The sequence below is a fragment of the Artemia sp. Qi Xiang Cuo genome, chromosome 17 (assembly GCF_049724085.1).
Source record: "Artemia sp. Qi Xiang Cuo chromosome 17, ASM4972408v1, whole genome shotgun sequence".
In the NCBI taxonomy this organism is placed as follows: domain Eukaryota; kingdom Metazoa; phylum Arthropoda; class Branchiopoda; order Anostraca; family Artemiidae; genus Artemia; species Artemia sp. Qi Xiang Cuo.
The window spans coordinates 23,038,105-23,058,660 of NC_142810.1; the positions used below are offsets into that span (position 1 = coordinate 23,038,105).

General features: G+C 33.8%; 1 protein-coding gene across 1 annotated transcript; it reads right to left on the reverse strand.

Moving 5' to 3' along the window:
* Positions 1-18,995: 18,995 nt before the first annotated feature.
* On the reverse strand, positions 18,996-19,790 carry LOC148942008 (uncharacterized). The gene has a single exon (XM_089103203.1). The coding sequence runs from the start codon at positions 19,788-19,790 to the stop codon at positions 18,996-18,998; it is 795 nt and encodes a 264-aa protein (XP_088959329.1).
* Between the last annotated feature and the right edge of the window lie 766 nt (positions 19,791-20,556).

Sequence of the window (20,556 nt, forward strand, 5' to 3'; positions counted from 1 at the left end):
TCAAGTTCCATTGACAATAATAAAAGTGCACATTCAAATATAACACCACAAGTGGATTTTTTCAAACCGATAAATTCTGTGTCATAGAGTCCTATCATCTTGGAAGGTATTAATGTACTTGTTAAGAAGAGAAATACATCATCAAACTTTTATACCTTCGCTCAAGGTCGAATGGAGTTATGGCTAAAGGGGATGACTCCTAAAAGCATCTGAATTCATTTTGGGGAGGAGTCATAAAACCCTTAGAATTCATTGCGGGGAGGAGTCATAGAACTCTCGGTATCTCTTGCATGCAAATGAAGTCTGGATTTTTTTTTATTTCTATATTGTGTATCCAAGAGGTGAATTCAAGAAAGATATTTTGTCATTTTAAGATATGTACAAAAGAAAAAGATAAAAAATAAATAAAGTTGAATAATTTCGAAGTTTAAAAAAAACAGTTTGTTTTATGAAAAAAAATTATTGAATTAGAGCCATCAGTCCTCATCATTATGAGTATCCAAAACTGGACTTAAGTTTCATATTTGAACTAGAGAATTGTATTTTCCATAATTTTCTTACAAGAAAACTAGAGTTTACGGTAAAAAAAAACCCTTATTAGCTCGGATTTTAAGGAAATAGTTTTATTTTTCGATCCAAAAATAGACTTAAGTTTCAAATTTGAACCAGAGAATTGTATTTTCCATAATTTTCTTACAGAAAACTAGAGTTACGGTCAAAAAACCCTTATTAGCTCAGATTTTAAGGAATTAGTGTGTCTGACAATAGATGTACGCAAATTCCTTTTCTTACATCTCTGATGTTTTAATGGACATTCTAAACGCTTGATATGCTAGCTTACTCTAAAAAATAATGAACACATAACAATGTAATATTTTTAATGAAATAATTCTATGTAGAATATTAATACAAAAATATATTATGATACATTATTAATATCAATGATTAACTTTGGACATTTTGAATCTGTTCCATAAAATAGTTCACCATGTTCTCTCTTGATAAACGAGTTATTGTCTTCTCTTAGTTCGTAATCAGTAGAATAATCATTATTCCATTTTGAATCATACACAATTTTTACTGGTGTCTCATGAACAGGCTCAATATGCTTTTAACAGCCTCTATTTTCTGTCCGTTTTTAAGTTATGATGTTGCTCCTTACTTTCAGTTGAAGAAACGATATTCCAATTCTTGCATTTCACGAAAGAAATTCAAAATGAACTTTGAAAAATTAAGAGAATGTAACTGTGACAAGGTAAAGCACAACAAAACACTACTGAAATATTCCAACTCTTGTATTTCAATGAAAGAAATTCAAAATGAACTATGAAAATCAACAGAATGTAACTGTGACAAGGTAAAGCACAACAAAACACTACTGAAATATTCCAACTCTTGCATTTCACGACAGAAATTCAAATTGAACTTCGAAAAATCAAGAGAATGTAACTGTGGCAAGGTAAAGCACAACAAGTCACTACTGAAATATTCCAACTCTTGCATTTCACGACAGAAATTCAATATATACTTTGAAAAATCATGAGAATGTAGCTGTGACAAGGTAAACCACGACAAGACACTACTGAAATATTCCAATTCTTGCATTTCACAGAAGAAATTCAAAAATGAACTTTGAAAAATTCAGAGAATGTAACTGTGACAAGGTAAAGCACAACAAAACACTACTGAAATATTCCAACTCTTGCATTTCAATGAAAAAAATTCATAATGAACTATGAAAATCAACAGAATGTAACTGTGACAAGGTAAAGCACAACAAAACACAACTGAAATATTCCAACTCTTGCATTTCACGACAGAGATTCAAAATGAACTTCGAAAAATCAAGAGAATGTAACTGTGCCAAGGTAAAGCACAACAAGTCACTACTGAAATATTCCAACTCTTGCATTTCACGACAGCAATTCAAAATGAACTTTGAAAAATCATGAGAATGTAGCTGTGACAAGGTAAACCACGACAAGACACTACTGAAATATTCCAATTCTTGCATTTCACGAAAGAAATTCAAAATGAACTTTTGTTTGTAACTGTTCAAAAGAAACAGTTACAGAATGTAACTGTGACAAAGTAAAGCACAACAAAACACAACTGAAATATTCCAACTCTTGCATTTCACGACAGAAGTTCAAAATGAACTTCGAAAAATCAAGAGAATGTAACTGTGACAAGGTAAAGCACAACAAGTCACTACTGAAATATTCCAACTCTTGCATTTCACGAAAAATCATGAGAATGTAGCTGTGACAAGGTAAACCACGACAAGACACTACTGAAATATTCCAATTCTTGCATTTCACGAAAGAAATTCAAAATGAACTTTGAAAAATTAAGAGAATGTAACTTTGACAAGGTAAAGCACAACAAAACACTACTGAAATACTCCAACTCTTGCATTTCAAAGAAAGAAATTCAAAATGAACTATGAAAATCAACAGAATGTAACTGTGAGAAGGTAGAGCACAACAAAACACTACTGAAATATTCCAACTCTTGCATTTCTCGACAGAAATTCAAAATGAACTTCGAAAAATCAAGAGAATGTAACTGTGACAAGGCAAAGCACATCAAGTCACTGCTGAAATATTCCAACTCTTGCATTTCAACGAAAGAAATCCAAAATGAACTTTGAAAAATCATGAGAATGTAGCCGTGACAAGGTAAACCTCAACAAGACACTACTGAAATATTCCAATTCTTGCATTTCACGAAAGAAATTCAAAATGAACTTTGAAAATTAAGAGAATGTAGCTGTGACAAGGTAAAGTTCAACAAAACACTACTGAAATATTCCAACTCTTGCATTTCAATGAAAAAAATTCAAAATGAACTATGAAAATCAACAGAATGTAACTGTGACAAGGTAAAGCACAATCAAACACTTCTGAAATATTCCAACTCTTGCATTTCAATGAAAGAAATTCAAAATGAACTATGAAAATCAACAGAATGTAACTGTGACAAGGTAAAGCACGACAAAAAACTACTGAAATATTCCAACTATTGCATTTCGCGACTGAAATTCAAAATGAACTTCGAAAAATCATGAGAATGTAGCTGTGACAAGGTAAACCACGACAAGACGCTACTGAAATATTCCAATTCTTGCATTTCACGAAATAAATTTAAAATGAACTTTGAAAAATTAAGAGAATGTAACTGTGACAAGCTAAAGCATAAAAAAACACTACTGAAATAGTCCAACTCTTGCATTTCAATAAAAGAAATTCAAAATGAACTATGAAAATCAACGGAATGTAACTGTGACAAGGTAAAGCACAACAAAACACTATTGAAATATTCCAACTCTTGCATTTCAAGACAGAAATTCAAAATGAACTTCGAAAAATCAAGAGAATGTAACTATGACAAGGTAAAGCACAACAAAACACTACTGAAATATTCCAACTCTTGCATTTCAATGAAAGAAATTCAAAATGAACTATGAAAATCAACAGAATGTAACTGTGACAAGGTAAAGCACAAAAAAACACTACTGAAATATTCCAACTCTTGCATTTAAATGAAAGAAATTCAAAATGAACTATGAAAATCAACAATGTAACTGTGACAAGGTAAAGCACAACAAAACACTACTGAAATATTCCAACTCTTGCATTTCACGACAGAAATTCAGAATGAACTTCGAAAAATCAAGAGAATACAACTGTGTCAAGGTAAAGCACAACAAGTCACTACTGAAATATTCCAACTCTTGCATTTCACGACATAAATTCAAAATGAACTTTGAAAAATCATGAGAATGTAGCTGTGACAAGGTAAACCACGACAAAACGCTACTGAAATATTCCAATTCTTGCACTTCGCAAAAGAAATTCAAAATGAACTTTGAAAAATTAAGAGAATGTAACTGTGACAAGGTAAAGCACAACAAAACACTACTGAAATTTTCCAACTCTTGCATTTCAATGAAAGAAATTCAAAATGAACTATGAAAATCAACAGAATGTAACTGTGACAATTTCAAGCACAACAACACACAACTGAAATATTCCAACTCTTGCATTTCACGACAGAAATTCAAAATGAACTTAGAAAAATCAAGAGAATGTAACTGTGACAAGGTAAAGCACAACAAGTCACTACTGAAATATTCCAACTCTTGCATTTCACGAAAAATCATGAGAATGTAGCTGTGACAAGGTAAACCATCACAAGACACTACTGAAATATTCCAATTCTTGCATTTCACGAAAGAAATTCAAAATGAACTTTGAAAATTTAAGAAAATGTAACTGTGACAATGTAAAGAACAACAAAACACTACTGAAATATTCCAACTCTTGCATCTCAATGAAAGAAATTCAAAATGAACTATGAAAATCAACAGAATGTAACTGTGAGAAGGTAAAGCACAACAAAACACTACTGAAATATTCCAACTCTTGCATTTCTCGACAGAAATTCAAAATGAACTTCGAAAAATCAAGAGAATGTAGCTGTGACAAGGTAAACCACGACAAGACACTACTGAAATATTCCAATTCTTGCATTTCACTAAAGAAATTCAAAATGAACTTTAAAAAATTAAGAGAATGTAACAGTGACAAGGTAAAGAACAACAAAACAATACTGAAATATTCCAACTCTTGCATTTCAATTAAAGAAATTCAAAATGAACTATGATAATCAACAGAATGTAACTGTGACAAGGTAAAGCACAACAAAACACTACTGAAATATTCCAACTCTTGCATTTCACGACAGAAATTCAAAACGAACTTCGAAACATCAAGAGAATGTAACTTTGACAAGGTAAAGCACAACAAAACACTACTGAAATAGTCCAAATCTTTAATTTCAATGAAGTAAACTCAAAATTAACTATGAAAATAAACAGAATGTAAATGTGACAATGTAAAGCACAAAAAAACACTACTGAAATATTCCAACTCTTGCATTTCAATGAAAGAAACTCAAAATGAACTATGAAAATCAACAGAATGTAACTGTGACAAGGTAAAGCACAACAAAACACTACTGAAATATTCCAACTCTTGCATTTCACGACAGAAATTCAAAATGAACTTCTAAAAATCAAGAGAATGTAACTGTGACAACGTAAAGCACAACAAGTCACTACTGAAATATTCCAACTCTTGCATTTCACGAAAGAAATTCAAAATGAACTTTGAAAAATTAAGAGAATATAACTGTGACTAGGTAAAGCACAACAAAACACTACTGAAATATTCCAACTCTTGCATTTCAATGAAAGAAATTCAAAATGAACTATGAAAATCAACAGAATGTAACTGTGACAAGGTAAAGCACAACAAAACACAACTGAAATATTCCAACTCTTGCATTTCACGACAGAAGTTCAAAATGAACTTCGAAAAATCAAGAGAATGTAACTGTGACAAGGTAAAGCACAACAAGTCACTACTGAAATATTCCAACTCTTGCATTTCACGAAAAATCATGAGAATGTAGCTGTGACAAGGTAAACCACGACAAGACACTACTGAAATATTCCAATTCTTGAATTTCACTAAAGAAATTCAAAATGAACTTTGAAAAATTAATAGAATGTAACTTTGACAAGGTAAAGCACAACAAAACACTACTGAAATATTCCAACTCTTGCATTTCAATGAAAGAAATTCAAAATGAACTATGAAAATCAACAGAATGTAACTGTGAGAAGGTAAATCACAAAAAAACACTACTGAAATATTCCAACTCTTGCATTTCGCGACAGAAATTCAAAATGAACTTCGAAAAATCAAGAGAATGTAACTGTGACAAGGCAAAGCACATCAAGTCACTGCTGAAATATTCCAACTCTTGCATTTCAACGAAAGAAATCCAAAATGAACTTTGAAAAATCATGAGAATGTAGCCGTGACAAGGTAAACCTCGACAAGACACTACTGAAATATTCCAATTCTTGCATTTCACGAAAGAAATTCAAAATGAACTTTGAAAATTAAGCGAATGTAACTGTGACAAGGTAAAGCACAATAAAACACTACTGAAATATTCCAACTCTTGCATTTCAAAGAAAGAAATTCAAAATGAACTATGAAAATCAATACAATGTAACTGTGACAAGGAAAAGCACAACAAAACACTACTGAAATATTCCAACTCTTGCATTTCACGACAGAAATTCAAAATGAACTTCGAAACATCAAGAGAATGTAACTGTGACAAGGTAAAGCACAACAAAACACTACTGAAATATTCCAACTCTTGCATTTCAATGAAAGAAATTCAAAATGAAATATGAAAATCAACAGAATGTAACTGTGACAAGGTAAAGCACAAAAAAACACTACTGAAATATTCCAACTCTTGAATTTCAATGAAAGAAACTCAAAATTAACTATTAAAATCAACATAATTTAACTGTGACAAGGTAAAGCACAACAAAACACTACTGAAATATTCCAACTCTTGCATTTCAAGAAAGAAATTCAAAATGAACTTCGAAAAATCAAGAGAATGTAACTGTGACAAGGTAAAGCACAACAAGTCACTACTGAAATATTCCAACTCTTGCATTTCACGACATAAATTCAAAGTGAACTTTGAAAAATCATGAGAATGTAGCTGTGACAAGGTAATCGACGACAAGACCCTACTGAAATATTCCAAGTCTTGCATTTCGAGAAAGAAATTCAAAATGAACTTTGAAAAATTAAAAGAATATAACTGTGACAAGGTAAAGAACAAAAAAACACTACTGAAATATTCCAACTCTTGCATTTCAAAGAAAGAAATAAAAATTTAACTATGAAAATCAACAGAATGTAAATGTGAAAAGGTAAAACACAACAAAACACAACTGAAATATTCCAACTCTTGCATTTCGCGACAGAAATTCAAAATGAACTTCGAAAAATCAAGAGAATGTAACTGTGACAAGGCAAAGCACATCAAGTCACTGCTGAAATATTCCAACTCTTGCATTTCAACGAAAGAAATCCAAAATGAACTTTGAAAAATCATGAGAATGTAGCCGTGACAAGGTAAACCTCGACAAGACACTACTGAAATATTCCAATTCTTGCATTTCACTAAAGAAATTAAAAATGAACTTTGAAAATTAAGAGAATGTAACTTTGACAAGGTAAAGCACAATAAAACACTACTGAAATATTCCAACTCTTGCATTTCAAAGAAAGAAATTCAAAATGAACTATGAAAATCAACAGAATGTAACTGTGACAAGGAAAAGCACAACAAAACACTACTGAAATATTCCAACTCTTGCATTTCAAGAAATAAATTAAAAATGAAATTCGAAACATCAAGAGAATGTAACTATGACAAGGTAAAGCACAACAAAACACTACTAAAATATTCCAACTCTTGCATTTCAATGAAAGAAATTCAAAATGAACTATGAAAATCAACAGAATGTAACTGTGACAAGGTAAAGCACAAAAAAACACTACTGAAATATTCAAACTCTTGCATTTCAATGAAAGAAACTCAAAATGAACTATGAAAATCAACAGAATTTAACTGTGACAAGGTAAAGCACAACAAAACACTACTGAAATATTGCAACTCTTGCATTTCACGACAGAAATTCAAAATGAACTTCGAAAAATCAAGAGAATGTAACTGTGACAAGGTAAAGCACAACAAGTCACTAGTGAAAAATTCCGACTCTTGCATTTCACGAAAGAAATTCAAAATGAACTTTGAAAAATCATGAGAATGTAGCTGTGACAAGGTAAACTAGGACAAGACACTACTGAAATATTCCAATTCTTGCATTTCACGAAAGAAATTCCAAATGAACTTTGAAAAATTAAGAGAATGTAACTGTGACAAGGTAAAGCACAACAATACACTACTGAAATATTCCAACTCTTGCATTTCAATGAAATAAATAAAAATTGAACTTTAAAAATACACAGAAATTAACTGTGACAAGGTAAAGCACAACAAAACACAACTGAAATATTCCAACTCTTGCATTTCACGACAGAAATTCAAAATGAACTTCGAAAAATCAAGAGAATGTAACTGTGACAAGGTAAAGCACAACATGTCACTACTGAAATATTCCAACTCTTGCATTTCACGAAAAATCATGAGAATGTAGCTGTGAAAAGGTAAACCACGAAAAGACACTACTGAAATATTCCAATTCTTGCATTTCACGAAAGAAATTCAAAATGAACTTTGAAAAATTAAGAGAATGTAACTGTGACAAGGTAAAGCACAACAAAACACTACTGAAATATTCCAACTCTTGCATTTCAATGAAAGAAATTCAAAATGAACTATGAAAATCAACAGAATGTAACTGTGAGAAGGTAGAGCACAACAAAACACTACTGAAATATTCCAACTCTTGCATTTCGCGACAGAAATTCAAAATGAACTTCGAAAAATCAAGAGAATGTAACTGTGACAAGGCAAAGCACATCAAGTCACTGCTGAAATATTCCAACTCTTGCATTTCAACGAAAGAAATCCAAAATGAACTTTGAAAAATCATGAGAATGTAGCCGTGACAAGGTAAACCTCGACAAGACACTACTGAAATATTCCAATTCTTGCATTTCACGAGAGAAATTCAAAATGAACTTTGAAAATTAAGCGAATGTAACTGTGACAAGGTAAAGCACAACAAAACACTACTGAAATATTCCAACTCTTGCATTTCAATGAAAGAAATTCAAAATGAACTATGAAAATCAATAGAATGTAACTGTGACAAGGTAAAGCACAACAAAACACTACTGAAATATTCCAACTCTTGCATTTCAATGAAAGAAATTCAAAATTAACTATGAAAATCAAGAGAATGTAACTGTGACAAGGTAAAGCACAACAAAACACTACTGAAATATTCCAACTCTTGCATTTCAATGAAAGAAATTCAAAATGAACTATGAAAATCAACAGAATTTAACTGTGACAAGGTAAAGCACAACAAAACACTACTGAAATATTCCAACTCTTGCATTTCAATGAAAGAAATACAAAATGAACTATGAAAATCAACAGAATGTAACTGTGAGAAGGTAAAGCACAACAAAACACTACTGAAATATTCCAACTCTTGCATTTCACGACAGAAATTCAAAATGAACTTCGAAAAATCAAGAGAATGTAACTGTGACAAGGCAAAGCACATCAAGTCACTGCTGAAATATTCCAACTCTTGCATTTCAACGACAGAAATCCAAAATGAACTTTGAAAAATCATGAGAATGTAGCCGTGACAAGGTAAACCTCAACAAGACACTACTGAAATATTCCAATTCTTACATTTCACGAGAGAAATTCAAAATGAACTTTGAAAATTAAGAGAATGTAACTGTGACAAGGTAAAGCACAATAAAACACTGCTGAAATATTCCAAATCTTGCATTTCAAAGAATGAAATTCAAAATGAACTATGAAAATCAACAGAATGTAACTGTGACAAGGAAAAGCACAACAAAACACTACTGAAATATTCCAACTCTTGCATTTCACGACATAAATTCAAAATGAACTTCGAAAAATCAAGAGAATGTAACTGTGACAAGGTAAAGCACAACAAAACACTACTGAAATATTCCAACTCTTGCATTTCAATGAAGGAAATTCAAAATGAACTATGAAAATCAATAGAATGTAACTGTGACAAGGTAAAGCACAACAAAACACTACTGAAATATTCCAACTCTTGCATTTCAAGGAAAGAAACCCAAAATGAACTATGAAAATCAACAGAATGTAACTGTGACAAGGTAATGCACAACAAAACACTACTGAAAAACTCCAACTCTTGCATTTTACGACAGAAATTCAAAATTAACTTAGAAAAATCAAGAGAATGTAACTGTGACAAGGTAAAGCACAACAAGTCACTACTGAAATATTCCAACTCTTGAATTTCACGACAGAAAATCAAAATGAACTTTGAAAAATCATGAGAATGTAGCTGTGACAAGGTAAACCACGACAAGACACTACTGAAATATTCCAATTCTTGCATTTCACGAAAGAAATTCAAAATGAACTTTGAAAAATAAAGAGAATGTAACTGTGACAAGGTAAAGCACAACAAAACACTACTGAAATATTCCAACTCTTGCATTTCAATGAAAGAAATTAAAAATGAAATATGAAAATCAACAGAATGTAACTGTGACAAGGTAAAGCACAACAAAACACTACTGAAATATTCCAACTCTTGCATTTCGCGACAGAAATTCAAAATGAACTTCGAAAAATCAAGAGAATGTAACTGTGACAAGGCAAAGCACATCAAGACACTGCTGAAATATTCCAACTCTTGCATTTCAACGAAAGAAATCCAAAATGAACTTTGAAAAATCATGAGAATGTAGCCGTGACAAGGTAAACCTCGACAAGACACTACTGAAATATTCCAATTCTTGCATTTCACGAAAGAAATTCAAAATGAACTTTGAAAATTAAGAGAATGTAACTGTGACAAGGTAAAGCACAATAAAACACTAATGAAATATTCCAACTCTTGCATTTCAAAGAAAGAAATTCAAAATTAACTATGAAAATCAACAGAATGTAACTGTGACAAGGAAAAGCACAACAAAACACTACTGAAATATTCCAACTCTTGCATTTCACGAAAGAAATTCAAAATGAACTTCGAAAAATCAATAGAATGTAACTGTGACAAGGTAAAGCACAACAAAACACTACTGAAATATTCCAACTCTTGCATTTCAATGAAAGAAATTCAAAATGAACTATGAAAATCAACATAATGTAACTGTGACAAGGTAAAGCACAACAAAACACTACTGAAATATTCCAACTCTTGCATTTCAATGAAAGAAATTCAAAATGAACTATGAAAATCAACAGAATGTAACTGTGACAAGGTAAAGCACAACAAAACACTACTGAAATATTCCAACTCTTGCATTTCACGACAGAAATTCAAAATGAACTTCGAAAAATCAAGAGAATGTAACTGTGACAAGGTAAAGCACAACAAGTCACTAGTGAAATATTCCAACTCTTGCATTTCACGACAGAAATTCAAAATGAACTTTGAAAAATCATGAGAATGTAGCTGTGACAAGGTAAACCACGACAAAACACTACTGAAATATTCCAATTCTTGCATTTCACGAAAGAAATTCAAAATGAACTTTGAAAAATTAAGAGAATGTAACTGTGACAAGGTAAAGCACAACAAAACACTACTGAAATATTCCAACTCTTGCATTTCAATTAAATAAATACAAATTGAAATATTAAAATAAAAATAATGTAACTGTGAAAATGTAAATCACAACAACAAACAACTGAAATATTCCAACTCTTGCATTTCACGACAGAAATTCAAAATGAACTTCGAAAAATCAAGAGAATGTAACTGTGACAAGGTAAAGCACAACAAGTCACTACTGAAATATTCCAACTCTTGCATTTCACGAAAAATCATGAGATTGTATCTGTGAAAAGGTAAACCACGAAAATACACTACTGAAATATTCCAAGTCTTGCATTTCACGAAAGAAATTCAAAATGAACTTTGAAAAATTAAGAGAATGTAACTGTGACAAGGTAAAGCACAACAAAACACTACTGAAATATTCCAACTCTTGCATTTCAATGAAAGAAATTAAAAATGAACTATGAAAATCAACAGAATGTAACTGTGAGAAGGTAGAGCACAACAAAACACTACTGAAATATTCCAACTCTTGCATTTCGCGACAGAAATTCAAAATTAACTTCGAAAAATCAAGAGAATGTAACTGTGACAAGGCAAAGCACATCAAGTCACTGCTGAAATATTCCAACTCTTGCATTTCAACGAAAGAAATCCAAAATGAACTTTGAAAAATCATGAGAATGTAGCCGTGACAAGGTAAACCTCGACAAGACACTACTGAAATATTCCAATTCTTTCATTTCACGAAAGAAATTCAAAATGAACTTTGAAAATTAAGCGAATGTAACTGTGACAAGGTAAAGCACAACAAAACACTACTGAAATATTCAAACTCTTGCATTTCAATGAAAGAAATTCAAAATGAACTATGAAAATCAACAGAATGTAACTGTGACAAGGTAAAGCACAACAAAACACTACTGAAATATTCCAACTCTTGCATTTCAATGAAAGAAATTCAAAATGAACTATGAAAATCAACAGAATGTAACTGTGACAAGGTAAAGCACAACAAAACACTACTGAAATATTCCAACTCTTGCATTTCACGACAGATATTCAAAATGAACTTTGAAAAATAAAGAGAATGTAACTGTGACAAGGTAAACCACAACATGTCACTACTGAAATATTCTAACTCTTGCATTTCACGACAGAAATTCAAAATGAACTTTGAAAAATCAAGAGAATGTAGCTGTGACAAGGTAAACCACGACAAGACGCTACTGAAATATTCCAATTCTTTCATTTCACGAAAGAAATTCAAAATGAACTTTGAAAAATTAAGAGAATGTAACAGTGACAAGGTAAAGCACAACAAAACACTACTGAAATATTCCAACTCTTGCATTTCAATGAAAGAAATTCAAAATGAACTATGAAAATCAACAGAATGTAACTGTGACAAGGTAAAGCACAACAAAACACTATTGAAATATTCCAACTCTTGCATTTCACGACAGAAATTCAAAACGAACTTCGAAAAATCAAGAGAATGTAACTATGACAAGGTAAAGCACAACAAAACACTACTGAAATATTCCAACTCTTGCATTACAATGAAAGAAACTAAAAATGAACTATTAAAATCAACAGAATGTAACTGTGACAAGGTAAAGCACAACAAAAAACTACTGAAAAATTCAAACTCTTGCATTTCAATGAAAGAAACACAAAATTAACTATTAAAATCCACAGAATGTAACTGTGACAAGGTAAAGCACAACAAAACACTACTGAAATATTCCAACTCTTGCATTTTACGAGAGAAATTCAAAATGAACTTCGAAAAATCAAGAGAATGTAACTGTGACAAGGTAAAGCACGACAAGACACTACTGAAATATTCCCATTCTTGCATTTCACGAAAGAAATTCAAAATGAACTTTGAAAAATTAAGAGAATTTAACTTTTACAAGGTAAAGAACAAAAAAACACTAATTAAATATTCCAACTCTTGCATTTCAATGAAAGAAATTCAAAATGAACTATGAAAATCAACAGAATGTAACTGTGACAAGGTAAAGCACAACAAAACACTACTGAAATATTCCAACTCTTGCATTTCACGACAGAAATTCAAAATGAACTTCGAAAAATCAAGAGAATGTAACTGTGACAAGGTAAAGCACAACAAGTCACTACTGAAATATTCCAACTCTTGCATTTCAACGAAAGAAATCCAAAATGAACTTTGAAAAATCAAGAGAATGTATCTGTGACAATGTTAAACACTACATGTCAATACTTAAATATTCAAAATCTTTCATTACGATAAAGAAATTCAAAATTAACTTCGAAGAATTAAGAGAATGTAACTGTGACAAGGTAAAGCACAACAAAACACTAGTGAAATATTCCAACTCTCGCATTTCAACGAAAGAAATTCAAAATGAACTACTTGCCCTTGAGGCAGATCCCGTTTATTTTCGATTCTGAGTATTTTTGGTTTTCCCTCCAAAATTGACCCCTGCCCTCAGAAATGGAGGAATGAGGGGCCTCTGAGTCTTGCGCTTGAGGCAGATCCCATTTATTTTCGATTCTGAGTATTTTCGGTTTTCCCTCCAAAATTGACCCCCGTCCCCTGCCCTCAGAAATGGGGGAACGAAGGGCCTCTGAGCCTTCCCCTTGAGGCAGATCATGCTTTATTTTCCATTCTGAGTATTTTTGGTTTTCCCTCCAAAATTGACCCCCCCCCCCCTCCCCTGCTCTCAGAAATGGGGGAACGAAGGTCCTCTGAGCCTTCCGCTTGAGGCAGATCCCATTTAGTTTTGATTCTGAGCATTTTTGATTTTCCCCCCAAAACTGACCCCCCTCCTCTGCCCTCAGAAATGGTGGAAGGAGGGACCTCGGAGCCTTCCCCTTGAGACAGCTCCCGTTTATTTTCAATTCTGAGAATTTTTGGTGTTCCCTCCAAAATTGACCCCCCCCCCCCTCTCCCGCCCTCAGAAATGGGGGAACGAAGGGCCTCTGAGCCTTCACCTTGAGGCCGATCCCATTTATTTTTGATTCTGAGTATTTTTGGTTTTGCCTCCAAAATTGACCCCCCCTGCCCTCAGAAATGGGGGAACGAAGGGCCTCTGAGCCATCCCCTTGAGGCAGTTCCCATTTATTTTCGATTCTGAGTATATTTAGTTTTCCCTCCAAAATTGACACCCCTCCCCTCCCCCTCCCCTGCGTTCAGAAATGGGGGAACGAAGGGCCTCTGAGCCTTCCCCTTGAGGCAGATCCCATTTATTTTCGATTCTGAGTATTTTTGATTTTCCCTCCAAAATTGACCCCCCTCCCCTGCCCTCAGAAATGGGGGAACGAAGGGCCTCTGAGCCGTCCCCTTGAGGCAGTTCCCATTTATTTTCGATTCTGAGTATTTTTGGTTTTCCCTCCAAAATTGACCCTTCACGTTAAAAAATTATCCAATCACTAATTACCCTTTTTTGCAAATGTCAATCAATGAATTCCGATTGTAAAAGCGTGTTTAATCATGGGACCTAACCCGCAGTATAGCAATTTGATATGCGTAGCCTATTGCCAGGAACCAGTGGAGGGATCCTTGCTCGTAATTGTTAATCACCTTAACCCTTTTATCTATCGTCAAGTACATGCTCCAAAAATATTTTATTCAGAGATTTCACGTTAAAAAATTATCCAATCACTAATTACCCCTTTTTTGCAAATGTCTATCAAACGCCAAGGAACGTAATCTCACCGAACACGTCAAACTGTTTCCACAGACTTCAAAAATGGAACTGTGGATAACACATGGGTGATTGACAGCTTTCCCTAGAAAACCTTTCCTAATAACCAGTCTGATAATCTGCCTTGGTAATCTGCCATGGAAAGGTGCCAATCCTATACCTGCAAGCAAATCCAGACGAAGCATTCTACTCACAATTTCTTTATTACTGGACCGCTGAGAAATTTCCTACATTCTGCGCTTTCTTTGCATTTGTTATAAAGCCTCTTTTTCAAACACTTACAAGCTTGATTGGCGCATTCAATTTTTTCCACTATCCTACCATATGAAACCTTTGAAATAATTTCTGAATGGGTGCTTGAATCACCATCGTCTATAAACTTTGTATATTTTAGTTTATGCATAGCTGGTGCATCACGAAAGGCCTCTACCAGTAGGCTATTTCTGATTCCATCTCTGTGCTAGAACTACTCCAATTCATAAAACATCTATGTTTTGGAACTAAAGTAGATTCTTGTTGTCGATTTGCCATGCATACGCAGCAATGCTTGTTTCTAAGTCCTACGTGTAGGAGTCTTTTTTGATAAAACACAATAACAGTACAACAACCAGATAGTGCAGTGTATCTACCATAACTTTCTGTGCACTAACTTTCGTGAACTATAACACACGCATCGACTATTCCGTTGGAGTCAATCTTTCCATCAGCCTATACTTGTTGCCTAAACCTTTCCATCAGCAATACTTGTTTCTAATTCCTACATGAAGGAGTCTTTTTGAATAGAATCCAATTACAACACCACAACCAGATAATGCAGTGTATCTATTACCATAACTTCGTGTGCACCAACTGCCACCAACTATAATACACGTATCGACTATTCTGTTGGAGTCAATCTTTCCATCAGCCTTCAATGCCATTCGGCCCTCTATTTTACCGTTTTCTAGCAAATAATCGTGAAGGATTTTCTCCTTGGACTCCCCGATAATGATTTCGTACTTGGTAAATGTTTTTCTCGGTGGGCAGTTAATTCCAATTGTAGAAAAAAGTTCTTGAATCTGGGCATGAGTCATGCTAGCGTTTATAACAGCAACTAAAACTTCTTTGTTGATATTTGTAGACCCTGTTTCTTTTTGTTGCCTCTTTTTGTCCATACCTCTAATTGACCAGTCGATTCTTTTTGCATTTGAGGCCGAGAGGTGGTTTATTTGACACTTCTTTTTTTTCCTCTTGTGTTATGTTACTGCTGCTAGCTTTCGTATCCTTTTGTAATCTCACTGGAATATCAGTGTGAAGCGTAGCTTCTTCTTGGCAAGTTTCACATTTGAAGATAAAGCGGGAGCGCAAACCAACAATGTACTCTCTGTCGATCATCATGTTTGAAATAAGATTGAAGTCTTGACACCTACAATAAAAAAACAAATAATCGGTACAAGCACCTTAAATTAGAAGTGCCCAAGCATTCTACAGCTGATAATCATCCCAACCAAGTAAGCTATTGGAAAAGTTTGTGTGTATATTTGCATTCTACGGAAAACACGATTTACGAATGATTATGATTTAGAATCATCGTTTCTCTCCACGAGCACCTATCATTCCCCTATTTCTGTTGTTATCGGAGTCTTTGCCTCCCACGATACATTACCTTGTCCAGCGGTAAATTTCTGTACCCGTATTTGAGTGGTACCTAGCTATTTTGTTCACCCACTTTTATACTAAGGGCGAGGAAGATCCCCCGTTAAAAAATCCAGGAAAATACCCCCCCCCCCTCCCGCTGCTGGTTGGTTTCCAATTACTTTTGACTTATAAAAAAGACTAGAAATCTCAATTTTTTATCAAATGAGCCCCCCCCAAAGTTTCTACGACCATGAGGTAGAAATGGGGATGATGAAGGGGCAGTCCCCGTCTTCTATAGAGGAAATTCTACTCATTTTGGTGTTTGATATTAGCCTTCACTTTCTTAATAACAGAGTAGACAGATATATCACATGACAACCAATAAGATTAAATGTAAGTGTCACATTTTTGACTTGAATGTTTTTTTGTGGAGGTGGGGAGGGGGCAAACCCCGCCCCCCCCCCCGCCGGAAAAAAAAATAATACCCAAACAAAGGTTCTGAATACGGCCCAAGGGATTATACATCAATCTCTACCCCCCCCCCTCCTCTTGTTTCTTTCTTAAAATTAATTATGTATTTACCTGAAGGTTCAATGAGAGTTGGGATCTTTTGACATCAGAAAACATCCTTTGAGGCATGCCCCTCTATCCCTAACTAGCCAAAATATTTTTTATATATTAGGTCTAATTTCAAATTTCAACACAAATTTCACCGTCGTAGGTAAATTCTCTGTTGTTTTACAATTCCACAATCTATTTTAAGGTCATACAATATCATCTCCCCCTACTTTCGATAAATAAGATTTATTTAAGCTAGATTTAATACACTTTCAAGCTCGTTTTGACTAGTGACCTAATGAAAAATCGAAAGAATTGTAAGTTCCAGGGCTATTGCTACGTAATATTATTTGCGTGTCTTTTAAATTCCGACAAAAAAGATGTTTTTCGTTTTAATTTCCCTGTCTCTTTTCATTTTTAGCTATATTTTTTGAAAAGACTATCATTTGAATGAAATTAAAAGGAGAGAAATCTGTCAGAAAAAATGGTATACGAATTATTCGTGGTTCCAACCCTCCAGCGCTCCTTGTCACTTTGATCTAGAAAAGTTCACTAGAAAATCCATCAAAATGTATCTATAAACCTACTTTACGAATCTTCGACCAATCATACAGTATTTCTTTTCAACTCCCCGTAAAAAAAAAAAAAAAAAAAAAAAAAAAAAAAAAAAAAAAAAAGAGCTATGCCTTAGAACATATGGGGCAAAACGACGTGACGGAAATTGTGAGCAAAGATGTTCATAAGATTTTATTTGTACTTATAAGCAAGAACGTATCCAGTATTTCTGTTTGGAGGTGGGAGGTAACAAAAACTTTAAAAAATATACCAAACAATTTTTTTGCGCATTTTTGCTACAATTTTTAGAGGAGGCGGGGGATTCCTACCCGGTATATGCCCCTTCCCTGGATACAGCCTTGCTTATATAAGACTAGAGTTTTTGTTGTTACGACTGCAAGAAGTGTAAGGCCTTAATAGTAGAAAAAAATGTGTCAAAACGACACTACAAAACTAATTAAAAAACACCTATGAAATACTACCATCGCTTTCTTCACTTCTTGTTACGACATTTACTTTTTGTTTACCAGATTAAATATGCCTACACATAAACAATTTCTTTGGCCCCTCTACATTTACATTTACAATTAAATAAAATAGAAATAAAACCTTTTTTAAATTTATTATTCGTTTCATTTTACTTTACATTTTTTTTTTTTTTTTTTTTTTTTTTTTTTTTTTTTTTTTTTACAAGGGATATGAATTGAAGAAACTAAATTCGCTGCTGTTATTTTAGAATTATCTGTTGAACTTCACGACAAAAAGTCGACGACCTGAACTGCTTCTCATAATAAGAATGAAAATTATCGCCTAAAAAACTAGTTTTTGTAGCTTCAACCCCCCCCCCCTCCCCCCACAGACACGTATTAATTTTGCTATGCATATTCCGGCAAAATATTATATAAAACAATACATTAAAATATATAAGGCAAAAGAAAAAAAAACTATGTGGAATAAATCGTTAATATCACTAAGCAGAAGGTCATAAATCAAAGTCTATTTTTTTTTTAAATTTACACTACTAAATTAAATAAAATGAAAGTCGCATGCCTAAAAAAAGTGTTATTTGTTAGGAGGCTGCAATTCCCTACCCCTCTTCTTGCGACAAATAATATTTTACTTCCAATCTTTATCCCGTATTATCAAAAGAAATTTCTACTACGACTAAGTGACAAACAAAACGACAAACAAAAAAAAGACAAATTTAAGTTATTGCAACATATAATAAAGAGAGGCTTGGTTCAAACGCCTTTGCAAATCGAACACGGCGATTCAGTACAGCAATAAGCGGGTCGGCTATACCATACTTCAGAGATATATTCGAATTCCTCATCCAAACTGGAAGACGAAGCAGATACTTGCCATATCTGTAGAAAATAGACCGAATATTGCGGCGATCAGACGAAGTAAATATTTTCCAAAACGGAGATCACATGTGGCAAAACAAAAGCATTATACACCCTTGCAAGTAGAAAACAGTTAAAGTGGCACTTCATTGAAACAAGAATCCCATAAGCTCTGCGTGTCTTTACAGCGAACAACGAAACAAGGCAATCGCGGGTTTCTTTAAGATCGCTACAAATTGGAAGGCCGAGATAAATAGTCTTAAACGAAGACTTAGTTGTATAAATACCGAAAATAACATCAACTGGTACACTATCTTTAACGCGGCTATTAAATACGAGAACTTCACTCTTCTGGGGATTGAAAGGAAGACCTATGTTACCATACTCCTTACTCAAAACACAGAAAGTCTCTTCGATGCCTATAAGTGTTCTACTTGCGTTCAAAATGTCGTCGGCATAATCAATCAGCAAAACATTGAGACCTCTAAAGATACATGTAGACTGAACCAGTTCTTGCAATGAAATAGCACTATTATTGAAAAGCGGTGGGGAAGTAAGTGCTCCTTGGCGTATTCCCTTCACTACGGGTATAAGACTAGAAGATAGGGTCAAAGCATTAAAACAAGGTACATTTACACGCGCTTTTAAATTACTATACATATTCCTCAGTGCGCGTATAATAGACTTATCCACGCCACGTTTCCAGGCCGACAACAATATCTGAGAGTGCAAACCGGAGTCAAACGCGCGGTCGACATCATGACCGGCAAAATACAAAGTCTCATTTGAATCATCGGCGTCAATCAAAAAATTAGCAATCAAATAATGCGCGTGTTCTCTACTCATTCTCTTCTTGAAACCAAATTGGTTATCCAGCGTGTTACATATAGCACTAAGCCTATTTACAACAAGCAATTCAAATAACTTGCACAGTATAGTTAAAAGCCGGAAATAGCAAACTACCCACCCCAAATTGTAGGTTTCAGACAACACACACCTATGAGAGACTAAGAAACATAGCTCTGAAAAGCCCAAATAGCATCCCAAACTATAGGTTTCAGACAACACACACCTACAAAAGGCTATGAAACCTAGCTCATAAAAGCTAAAAATAGCAAACTACCCACCCCAAATTGTAGGTTTCAGACAACACACACCTATGAGAGACTAAGAAACCTAGCTCTGAAAAGCCCAAATAGTATCCCAAACTATAGGTTTCAGACAACACACACCTACAAAAGGCTATGAAACCTAGCTCACAAAAGCCGGAAATAGCAAACTACCCACCCCAAATTGTAGGTTTCAGACAACACACACCGATGAGAGACTAAGAAACCTAGCTCTGAAAAGCCCAAATAGCATCCCAAACTATAGGTTTCAGCCAATACACACCTACAAAAGGTTATGAAACCTAGCTCATAAAAGCCGGACATAGCAAAATACCCACCCCCAAATTTTGGGTTTCAGACTACAAACACCTATGAGAGAATAAGAATCCTAGCTCTGAAAGGCCCAAATAGAATCCCGCACTATAGGTTTCCGACATGACACAAATTCAAAAGTCTCTGAAAACTAGCTCATAAAAGCCGAAAATAGAAAACTGCCCAGCCCA

Bases quoted from the DNA above. Each gene is read 5' to 3' on its own strand.
- LOC148942008 (XM_089103203.1), bottom strand. From the start codon at position 19,790: ATGAGTAGAGAACACGCGCATTATTTGATTGCTAATTTTTTGATTGAC.